The sequence below is a fragment of the Amblyomma mixtum genome, chromosome 8 (assembly GCF_055824585.1).
Source record: "Amblyomma mixtum isolate Tamu chromosome 8, ASM5582458v1, whole genome shotgun sequence".
NCBI classification, from domain to species: Eukaryota; Metazoa; Arthropoda; class Arachnida; order Ixodida; family Ixodidae; genus Amblyomma; species Amblyomma mixtum.
The window spans coordinates 122,404,372-122,416,578 of record NC_143019.1 but is presented as its reverse complement, the minus strand read 5'-3'; the positions used below and the strand labels follow the sequence as shown (position 1 = coordinate 122,416,578).

General features: G+C 45.9%; 1 protein-coding gene across 1 annotated transcript in view; it reads left to right on the top strand.

Annotated features, from left to right (window-relative positions):
- LOC149334177 (medium-chain acyl-CoA ligase ACSF2, mitochondrial-like) overlaps positions 1 to 12,207 on the top strand; it is a 92,480-nt gene that overhangs the window by 21,186 nt on the left and 59,087 nt on the right. Inside the window, exons 4-8 of the mRNA XM_089555055.1 lie at positions 802 to 855; positions 2,170 to 2,288; positions 3,308 to 3,355; positions 8,555 to 8,660; positions 9,908 to 10,000. Coding sequence (XP_089411181.1) covers positions 802 to 855; positions 2,170 to 2,288; positions 3,308 to 3,355; positions 8,555 to 8,660; positions 9,908 to 10,000 — 420 coding nt within the window. The remainder of the gene's footprint in view (positions 1 to 801; positions 856 to 2,169; positions 2,289 to 3,307; positions 3,356 to 8,554; positions 8,661 to 9,907; positions 10,001 to 12,207) is intronic.

The window sequence follows — 12,207 nt, the reverse complement described above, 5'->3', positions numbered from 1 at the left end:
CCCGCGCACTACGTGTGCATGCGTCAGCACATTGAGAGGCGCGCTGGATGCATGGATGGATGGCGGCCGACAGATGCACACGTAGTGCGCGGGCCGCGGGCGAACGGTCCGTCGTGTGAATCGGCCTTTAGGAACAGTCTAGTAGCATCTTTCAATTCACTGCAATATGTCGCATCTCTTCTAGGAGAAGAAGAGAACGATGGGGTAACGTGCTGGGAGCGGTCATCAGCATATAGAAAGGCTAACAACAACAACAACATATAGAAACGTGCTCCTTACAGAAAGAATGAAAAAAACACGCGGGATTGTGTACATAGGGACCCCTGCTTGAAGTCTAGTGTCTCACGGAAACCCGTCTGGTTGGGATGGTACACGACCAAAATAGAAGGCGCCAACCAAAAGAAAGGATGAGATGACGTTTCGGCTCCCCCACGACAGACGACAGCGCATAATCTTAATCGGAATAACGGAAACTTGCCCCCAATCTACGCCAGGTGCCTGGGTTCGCTCATGCGACGTGTATAAATAAACGACACAGCTACGTTATGCCTCATTAAGAACACGGCTCCCGTGGGGGAGCCGAAACGTTATCCCATCCTTTCTTTTGGACGGCGCCGTCTATTTACGTCAGGAACCCGTGTTCTATTCAGTTGTACTGCTTATCTCATGACGTTTTTGCTTTTTCTTTGTGCTTATGCAAAGCTCCTTCGAAAAATTAGAAATTCAGCTACCTCTAGACGCTGTTCTCTACTCCACCACAAACGAAAACTTTGAGCACAGAAAGCGTCTTTCCTTGTGCAGGCCGGTGTCCATTTTGCAATTACGGCTGCAGAGTTTGAAAAATGCCTCACTACCGTGAGTACTACATTTTTCCAAACGTTTCGAATATTATTTTTTCTTTACAAATCCATGCTTGTTCTGCTAAACTACTTTATTGCGTTTTTGCTAACCCGTCATCTAAGCTTCGTATTAGAGAGGATTTTAGAGGGAAGAGAAATATTTCGGGAATCGCTTAAAACCGTTCTCGTGATTAAAGCCAGCCGAGATGCTTCAAATTTACTTATTTTCTTTTATGCCACTGCATTGCAGGTTATGCATAATAAACAAAATTCTATCTCGAGGCTTAGGTAGTAGCTGAATATTTTAACCCTGCATGAAGTGTTCTCAATACACCAAGTGGGGCCCAGACAAGCCCGAACCGGTCTCCTTTCGCAGCGTATCTGAGTCGTCACGTAATGGAAATACTAAAGCTTGAATTCGGGGAAACCAAAGCACGAAGGTTTAACGGCATGGTTACGAAAACTTAGTTACACGATAGAATTATGATGAGAATGATGAATTGGAATGGCGCAAGAACAGGTCTGGCCACGGAGCGCCAAGCCAAGAGGTACGAGTATTTTCGTTTCAGAACGTGAGGTCAAAAGCATTTAACTCGAGCAAAACTGCGCACCAGACCAGGGGCAAGCTTGTACTATTGCATCAGCGTCCGGTACCCGAAGGCATTGACAATCGAACCCCGCACATCCTGCATGCGAGCTGGATACTCAAACCACTATGCCACTGCTGCGAATACCCAGAAGAGTGTCAAAGGAGCAAAGAACTAACAGTTCATCGCGAGGAGCCTCTGGCTAGAGCCGCCTCACTTCGGCAAGGATTCTTTTGCCCACAAACGCAATCTAGACCCCGTGCTTTACGCCACGCCATCCTTTTTGTTCGCCAATCAATTGTTTGCACGGCGCATCGCCAGCTTCAAGGTCATACCAATACTGTAGGTGAAGAAACTGTTTAAATACGAAGGGTCAAAATGCCCAGCGTTGGGTTAGGATTAGACAACCTGCCGCCGGCTCTGAACACAGACGGAGGCAGTGATTCGTACACAGCGATTGTTAAAAAAAACTTGGGCGAGGATCATAGCAGAAGATCGCCTGTCACGCATTTTCTGGTCGACAGCAGCCGCTGATTCCGTATGCATCAGGTCTACATTTGTGTGCGGCTGACGTTTCACATCTGTTAAGTAACTGTTAATGCACATATTATTCCCTCTCCATTTGCCGTTTGCCTCCTGACTAGTCGACCCTTCTTTCGAATTATTCCTATGACTTGGGCAGAAGATTGTGGTTCCTTTATTATACACTTGCTATTTTTATTTTTTATCGTGCTGGATATCAGGTTGGCTTCAAAGGTATCTTCATCGCCGAGCCATTCAAAGTGTTCGACTACTATCAAATGCTCTGTTCCCTAATACCGGAGCTCCGTCATTCTAAGCCTGGACAACTGAACTCGGCAAAGTAAGTGATTTACTTACTGAATTACTTAGTCAGGAACTTCGCTCTAAAGTACGTCGTATCTTCAGTTTAGCAGAGATTTTACCAGAATTTATGAAGCCAACGTTAGTGTTGCTTGTTGCTTCTTCGTCGTCTCTTGAGCTCCTTTATTCATTGCTGCAAAAGTACAAAATATCCCGGATTTTCACACTCGGCTCGTTTCGTGTCTTCTTGAGGGTACACAGAATAATTAAAAGCCCACAAAACAGGACAGAACGATGTACATTTGTCGCACATTGTTCTGCACTGCTTGTCCCTCAGCTAGCTTTATGTAAATATTTTCTTTCTACAGGAGGCGTCAGTGAAGGGACTCCAAAATGAGCTCACCATGTCAAATAAAATGGACTGGGTGCCGTCACCAGAACCACGGCGCGCTTCCGCAGAAAGCAGGATTTCAGTATTTGCTGAAATCACAGATGGATATTTTATTAGGCGATTAAAATGGCAGAGAGGAACCAAATGCTATTCGGTCGTATAGTTTTACGTTCCATATTTTGAATAGACAGAAATTGCAATCGCGACTTATAGCATGTATGAAGTTCTCCGAATATCAGAAGGCTTTTACACAAAGGCGTAGAAAAATGACGGTTTCAAAGTGCATTATATGCAGGTTAAGTTCATCATGAGACTTATTACGCAGCGTGGTTCTGACCGATATGTAGTGTACTTACTGATTAAGCGCCCTTTTTACGGGTAATCAGATCTATTGCGGACTTCAGTCGGCTCTTTGGATGCAGTACATACCGCATGCAGCATTGAGAGGTCACGGAACGAAAACATTGCCTTATAGTACCGTTAGGTTACAGCTGGGTGTGATTTGGTTTGGTATGGTGGGTGTCCTTGAGTCTGTTCTCACTTATTGAACCTGAGGGAAAGTGTGCTTTATCGAAATTTCAAGCACTTTAAGCTCTTGCTTTGAGTCTTTGATTTCCTTGACCTTGGTAAATATTAAGATCACATGACAACTCTTCTGTCTTCTTCAGATACCCGTACCTAAAGTTCGTCATTGCTGATGGTGTGCAAGACGTTCCGTGAGTATGACGACATTAGAAAAATGTGGCGTCCTGTTCAGGTAAACTGAACTCAAAATTGGCAGCCTAAATACAGGCGTCTCTAGTTTCCTTCTTGCCGATTTCTAAACAAGTTCTGCCTCACATATTTCTGGCTTGGTTGATACGATATTCCGTATAAATTAAAATTTCACTTAGTTTTGGTTGCCGCTTTTTAATGAGGTGGCATTGGAGTTGAGACACAAAAATCCCGCCATGTGGGATGTCATGAGACTCGCAGACTGGTAAAAAGGCCGTATGGCCTTGTGTCGTCATTGAACCCTACCTTAATGAGCGACATTGATTGGACGAGAAACATCACCTGACTGTAATGTCAAAACGTGGCCACCGAATAGTGAGAGACCTGCCCATGGTGTTAGGTTGCGGCTAAATTAATGATTGGTCGAGGCAGGTCACGTAATCTGGTTACGTCATCGCAACCTGCCCACCAGCTATGAGCCACTTACCTTCTAGACAATCTATATGAAAAACTGAAATAAACAATCAGAAAAAAATTGCAGGGGACACTTAAGCTCCGCTTTAAGGGTATGACGTGTTAGCGTAATGGGTTTATTCCCATATATGCAAAAGGTCATTCTCTACTTTACATTCAAAAATACCTAGCACTCCTCATACCCCTCATGGCGCAGTGATGCAGAGTTAAGCTTTGTGCCACTGCCTTGCGGTGGCAGGTGCTCCCAGCGGTGGGCCTTGTACGGCCCAGGTTGTTCTTCTGTAGTGACCAATCATTACTTTCAGTGCCACCTTCCGTTGGGCAGTTAGCTCACTTTTCGGTGGGCAGGTTGTGATGACACCGCAAGGTCACGTGTCCTAGGTGGCCCACTTGCCTCCTAGGTTGCTGTCTGGGGACTCCCTGCCAGAGCCATGCCCGTGATTTTTCGCTCACAACACCGACACAGGACTGGCTGGAGAACGGGGCCTTTAAGACTACCGCGTTTAAATGCAATATATGCCAATGTCGCACCGTTCAAGAATAGCGGATTCCTCCTACTGCAGCTAGAAGTCTGTCACCCTCACTTCGACGCACTTTTAGCGCGAAGTTCCCAGACACCCTTAGAGCATGTGGGGGGTAGTGGTCCCGGACTCAAAGGAGATGCCCTCGACTCAGCGTGGAAAGCTCAGCGGAGACCAGCTACCAAGTGACAAGAGGTTTTTGGGCGTTCGGTGCCCAGCTTTCGCTGGTCGCAAGCCAGAGAATGGGTCGGAGCCAAAAGTTCACAAACAAAACAAAGTTTATACAGCAAAGAGACGATACAGAGGATTTAACAATCACTAGTGCAAACACATACTAAGTAATTAACAACACAATGCAACTCGTGCAAAGTTAAACTCGAGAGAGAATGCAATACAAAGGCAATATTTCACCTAAAGTGCACTAACACAAGAGAGGGAGGTAAACAAACAAAACAATTTTTTCACCGGGCACTGCGACAGTCCGACGACCCGAGGTCCGCGACGATGCTGTCCCGCAGACTGGCGAACGTTGCCTCGTTGGTCCGTGGCTGGCCGAGTGGTGTTTTCCCAGGGAGTAGAACGGGCGCGCTTCGATGAAGCTTAAACGGCGGTCCGGACTGACTTGACAGCGGTCAACGTCCTTCTTTTATAGGCTCGCTCTCACGTCTGTTTGTTCTACGCGCCAAAGTAGGCACGCACATACACGCAGCATTTCCCGTGTAGTTTCCCTTCCTTTCTCTCGCCAGCCGCGCGTCCCCATTGGTCAGAGTACGGGGGTCGCATCTCGAAGTTTCGAGCGTGTTCTGGCGTGGCGCCGTCACCGACGTCCGAGTGCAGAGGAGGGGGACATGTCTTAGCGCACGCAAGGCTTTCCCCTCTTCCCCCGGTTAACAGTAGAAACGACTCGCACGTTCTAGAGAAATCGGCGTGGATGACTCATTCCCTCGGCGCACTCCGTGGCGGTGAGCGGTGGTCGAGGGGAGAGAGCCACGCGCTCAGCGGGGTTTTCCTTCTCCCCCATTCGGCTCACGCTGGCTAGACGCCGTGCGCTCGGCGGTGTTTTCTTTGTTTCAAAACTGCGCCGAATTATGTGACAGATTCTTAATACGACGGTGTTGAACCGAAAACGAAACAAGCTCGAACAAACACAGAAGTTGCAATAGAAACTGCAACAATATAAAATTTAATGCTATCCCATTCCGCTCTAAAGGCTACTGAAGTGCCCCCACAGTTCTACTTAGCTGCTTCTCTTGCTTTCGTATTTCCTTTCCATCTGTACTCTATCATGAAATGAAATGACCACTGCGTACTAGCTGCCTTTCAAAAATGCCGTCATTTGCTAGTTTTCTTGAATGAAACAAGAAAACAGCAATTGTATATAGTAAAAGGCTTTTCAGGTGATCGCTTTAGGATTAAACAAACGCGTGTCGTCACGCAGTACCCCGGGCCTATTACAGCATACCGCTGCGCATGCGTTACGCCGTAAGAACAGAAAGTATGCACTTCGCTATACATGTAAGCGCACTAAGGACTCGAGTGCAACGAGGTCGTGAATAGCATGGCTCGAGTACATAGAAGCCAAGCAGGCCACGCAGAGACCCACTCCACCCAACTAAACACTACGGCAGTACCTACTGCCTACAACACCAGATTACAATACTTTTAGTGAAAGCGAAAACTCCTCCCCAGACCACACAAGGGGGTGAGAGCACAGGACGTCAGGGACTGGAGAATACTCCAAACCAACCGCTTCCCAAATTTACATAAATAAACCACAATATACCCTGAACACTACAAAGACGCATGCCTGTGGTGCAAGGAGAGACCTACAGTATACCAAGTCACATGGAACAGCAGGAACGAAAAACCAGACAACCTACAAACACACTACACGAAGGAGCAGTGGAAGGCCGCTCTCTCCTGCTGTGACCTGACGAAACAGCCATGGTCATTTTAGCCCGGAAATAAAGACATCACCCGCAGCAATATTCTTCGTCTTTATTTTGAATTCTCCATAAATGTTTGTACCACTACTACTACTTCCCTGTGTTCCGGCATGCATACGCGATTCGTGTTCATTTTACCAGCACCATGCCCAGCGCCCTTGATCCACCAGTCCAAGTTGTAGGTTTGTAGGATCAGCTCGTGCAGCAGATTATATGAGACGAATTGTTCACGCCTACTTTCGACAGTCGGAATGCCAACGTCATGCTCGATAGGCAAATGCACTCTTTACCGCCTCAGTCTCTATGCGTCGCCTGAAGTGGACTGGTGCAATATATGGTACACCACTTACACACCTTCGTACGTTTTCTGGTCAAAGGCGACCAAAGCAGAATCACTTCGAGCTGGACCGAGAGAGAGAGCGATTTGACAATCACCAGCGAATCACTCAGTGATGTATCGGACTATTCCTGGAAAGGAATCAATTAAACGCTAAACCTGCTCTTCAAATGATAACTCAGGCATAAGATCACGGCTTATTACATATCTACAAGACAGACATAAGAAGGTGGGAGAAGGACCTTATTCGGATCAACAACGACGGGCCCCATACCGCCTTCCTTTCGATACCGTGCCTATCCTTTTCTGGAGGCTATGCTAATAGAAGCTTCCATTTTTGTCCCAGGCTTTGATTGAATTTGGTCTGCATTTGCTTTCAGTTACAGGCCATGGATGTCGGAATGTCTTTTAATGCACTACAGGAACATTGTTCGAAATCCAAAAATATCACCTGAATCCAGTCGCAGTTGGTCAAGTCCGCAGTGTAGCAAAATAATGAAGATTGCAATGTGCAATGGCAAAGATCGATGCTAATTCTCGCCATATAAAATGTCGAGAACAATGTTTTCGTATGACTGTATAGGGCACGCAGACTGCTCATAACGTCAGCTGCAGGTCAATGTCTTCCTAAAACTATGAAATGTCGTAAGCTGGAACTTCACGTTGCCTCCTAGACTTTATCCTAGGCTTCCAGAATATTTCGGGATTTCCGCTGTGCTCCGCTAATTTGCAGTCAGTGTATTTCAAGGATCTTACATAAGCACGCGTAACACATTCTCCGTAGCGAGCACAGCATTTGACAGTTTTTTGCCACTATCAAATTGGAAATGCAGAAAAAAACGCTGTGTTCCGCTTAGGCCTCCATTACAAAAAAATAAAATCGGTTTTTAGGAAAAGAAATGGCGCTGAAATTGTCTCAAAACTAGGTGGGCAGGGTGTAAGGGAAGGAAGGAGGATGGGAGTGAAAGAAGAAAGGAAGAAAGAGGTGCCGTAGTGGAAGTCTCTGGAATAATTTCTATCACCTGGGGATCTTTAGCGTGCACTTACAACGCACAGAACACGGGCGCCTTTGCGTCACGCCTCCATCGAAACACGGCCACCGCTGCCGGGATCGAACCCGGCTTCTCCGGCCCAGTAGCCGAGCGCCTTAACTACTGAGCCGCCGCGGCGGGTTTCCATTACAGCGCCATCTGTGCCTATCGCTGTTCACTAAGTGCTGAAAAAAAAAAGCTGCGGCTAACATTGTCCATTAGATGCTAAAAAAATTAATCACTAAGCGACAATGTGTGTGTAAACATTTGACCAACACAGTTCCCACTTCGAGTTATAGATCAATTCGCTCTCGCCCTACCATAAGCTTACCATCCCGGTTAGCTCAGTTGGTAGAGCGACGGCACCGGTGCAGCGGTGGTCCCGGGTTCGAGCCCCGGACCAGGACGAATTTTTCTTTAACTACGATGTTTCTGAGAAAGCTATACAGCTTTAGATGTTGACCAAATGTTTAGGGGAATCCCCCAAGGTGGAGTAGATTTGTAATAAGGGAATAATTACTCATTGAAGTCCACCCGAGCGCAGCCATACGGCTAAAAAGGAAAGCTATACAGACTATACAGAGACTACCCCCAGCCTACCCACGGCGCAGGCATAGTTTAGCTGTCTTTATGCGTGCACGAAAACGCAGCTGCAGTGCAGATGGTGAGTTGGGCTACGGAGTAGCGATGACGTTCCGTCGAGAGCATTCGGATGGTATGAAATTCTCCAGGTCTCCTGTGAACAGATTTGGTTATAAAGATTCTCAGAAGGCGAGCGCGTTATTTACAGCATCGTAAGCGTTTACGACGGCACTAGTGGGTGCGAACTGAAAAGAGCAATTCCGTGGCTGTTTTTGTACCGATAAAATATAAGCATCGGCCACAAACGCAGAGGTTGCATCGCACTGCGAGATCTGATGCAAGGTGGGGAAGCCGACCTCCAAACAGCTCAGCAGCAAGTCGACATGGACGACCCTTTCACCATTGTCTTCACATCAGTACGTGCTGGACTGTGTGCTTGTCTTTAAAACTCCTTCATTAATTAGGTTATTCATAATGGTAAGCCTAATTAATAATACGTATAGGCATCATTGTCTTATTTTTCTTGCAAACTAGTGGAGTTTTTTGTTTCCAGTTAAAGCTGGGCAAACTCTGAACGCGTTCTCTGCTAAGTTGTTCTGAAAGCGGGTGAATAAATATTTCATTAACAATTTTCAGCCGAGCCCCTCCTTTAGATCTCTTGCTAATGTCGAAAACTATCCCATTAAGAAATAAAGTCAGGACGGAACGTCTATAAAGCATTTCCTTCCCATTTAGGCGCCTATAATATTGCTTGCACCATGTGCAAACATAAAATAATCTAAAAACGGCATGACAGTTGTGCTATATACAGAGAAAAAACAAGTACCCTTAACAATGCCTCCTGTCAATATCTTTCTGCAGCGCTTGAAGGCAGAAAAAGGACACGCTGCTTCTGTAGCGAACACCACGAAGCGCTTACACATAAATAGCGGAGAATGAGAAACGACGAAGTGCCGTTCAGAGGCGACCATAGGTGCGACAACGGGAGTCGAATTTTGTCAAAACTCTTGCATTTCATTTATAGCACAACAGGAAGCATAGATCTAGAATAAATTTTGGCGAATTTCCCTAAAGTTTCAAGCCATATCCACGGACAGACGTTCGTACCATTGCTTTGTATACTCTAACTATGGGCATGCCTTGACCTGCATGACTGACAGATATTAAATCTCGATGTTTGCTAGTTGTTGATTTCATACTTGTTGTTGAAAGTTTTTGAGTTGACACAAAACAATAATAACAAATATACGAGCGAGTACAATGGGAAAATACGATTTACAAAATCCATACCTTAATATCGCTGCTCGGCCTCTTTCGCGGCTACCATAACACGCATGAAACTCATTTTTCCTTAATCCAGCTAAAACAAGAAGCACTGAACCAGTGTAGACCGTGATTCGGTCGTGAAATTATTAATGTATTCGTATTGATTTTCAAACTAGAGACTGACAGCCGGCTCGTTGGAGTGTGAAAAAGGTGACAGTAAAGCGGCCTGGCAAAGCTTAAAATGCAACTTACCTGACGGAAATTCGGATGCTTCTAATTAAAACCAGAACCTTACAGATTAAGTAAAAGTGCTTAGTTGGATTATAAAACATTATATATGTTCGAAAGAGTAGGACGCTTTCAGTGTAATATAGAGTACGACAATGTCCTCTCACAGGGTACAACAGGCAGTCCAAAAGCGGCCGTTCTTAGCCATCACAACTTCGTCAACAATATCGTCGCCTTCCACCACAGGATAGACTTGACAACGGTAAGCATAGAGTGCCCCAGCATCTCCAATGGTCAGTATATATTCGATGACCTCAGTCATAGTCGGGGAATGGTATTGGTGTCGGCATTGCTCAGCGCAATGAAATAATTTTCTGGCCACATCATGTGCACTAAAACATACAAACGTATGGTGTGTTTAGCGTGGCCATATAGTGTTGGCTCACAATACGTCATAGATCAAGGAAATTGCCTGGAAATGATTTCAATTAAGCAAGGAGAGCGTTATACTTGGCGAAGAAAAAACGCATACTACGTTCACTTAGTATACGTCTAAGCACAGACATCTTGTGAAACGCGATTCGGCAAAAAATGTTTGTCCTACTTCATGCTACGCCCGTACTGCCTCGCTGCAATGATGATTGCGTACTGCGACTTGTTTTGCTGTCACGCATAGACACAAAGTGTTGTCAGTCAACCTACCTTAAGCACCCATTTCGTAGCGTTTTTTTTTCGCAGTCGAATAGGAAAGTGACCAAGTGATCAATGTCAACCTCAAGCGAAACCTCGTGGAGCGGTAAAGCTTCCTGCCCCATTAATGCCGAAGGGCATCAGTAATGTCCAGCTGGACTTCATGCTGAAGACGCAACTGTACAAGATATCGCTCGCTTGTCGCTCCTAAGCCGCTGCTTGGAAACGAGATCCTGCTATCGTTTCGCTGTGTTTGCGTCTCGGCTCTTCTGCTCGTTTGTGAGCGTTGTTTTCCTTTTTAATGAAGTACGAGGTTTGAGCCACGACGTTGAGGTCCGGACGGCGTCCGTCCTGTCATCGCCTTCTTTAGTGCTGTAGCGACTGTCTTTCTCACTTTCTCTTAAAGGTATACTTTTCAACGTTCAGGTCTTTTTTAACTCTACTTTCCTGCCACTAAGGCGTTGTTAAATAGCCCCGGAGTTCATAGCGCCCTTGCTTTCACATCATCCTCGAAGCAGACCACTTAATTTCGCTTGGGGTGCACGGCGTTGCTGTCAATAAATATAGGGGGATTCGTTGAAAACAATTTTCACCATCACACAGGTTACACAGTAAGGTACAGGAGCCACAGAAGGCAACCAGCAGACAATTTGCGAAAGCTCACGTGTAGAATCAATGCAGAAACTGTCGAAGGGAATTCATGGAGGGGTAGTCAGGGAGCTGTAAAGCGAAAACCCAGGACTGTATCAATTCCGTCTAATTACTTCGCAATTTCTCCTCCAGTTGATACTGCTGAGAGCATGAACACAGCCATTGGAATCAATGTCCTAAATCTCAAAAAACGAACCAAAACTGGTCTCTTTTATGATGAAAACGGATATTCCCAATCCTCTTCGTCGTATTCCTCGCTTGCAGAAGAAACAATGCAATTCGGGTTTCCGGTAATAAACTCGTAATGAACCCAGTTTCTGGGGCACTGGTTGTTTATTAGTTTCTTCCAGGTTGCCTTTCATCTGCTGTCATCCCTAGGATATTCCGCATACCAACAATTGCATAGGTATGCACAGGGTGATCCACTCATAGTGTGAGCACGCGAGTCAGTGGCCACTCTCTTCGGAGCGCCCTTGTGTTGGACACGGCTGCGAATCGAAGCAAAGTGTGGTCCACAGAGAAGGACCTGGAGGTGCTCCTTCGAGTCTCCTGCCAGCGTAGCCACGTAATTGCATGTTCACCCTAACAGTAACTTTACTAGCCTGCACCAGAAATCTGTTTGCTGTCGTGCTCTATCTAAAGCCGACCAAATGTTAGTGAGCAAATTCGCCAAGTCTTTCCGTTTCGTGTACAGAGTAGTTTTTAACTCTTAAAATTGATGAAGGCGCAAATCAGGCCTTTGCTAGAGGTCACCGGAAGCACAAATTTGAAACTGATTACAAAGTATTACTTGCGGCTGAGCCGACCGGTGTCAATGAATGAACAGTTAACATGTGGGTGCAAAAAGTTTAATGTAATATAGAACTACATCACCCATGGGAAAGAGTAGGAAAGCTCGTGTTAAATCAGTATGTTTTTTCTTTCACAAGTCCAGTCCCCATACACGGCAGCCGCAAGCATACGTCCGAAATCCCCGCTGTGTGATCAGAACTGAACTCTCCGCCCAGTAACGCATGCGTTCTACAGATAGAGAAAATATAATCCAGAGGATTAGTGTCATGAACCCCAGATGGTAAATATGCATTGACAGTTGTTATTGAATGGAATCCAGCTATGGAGAAATCCAGA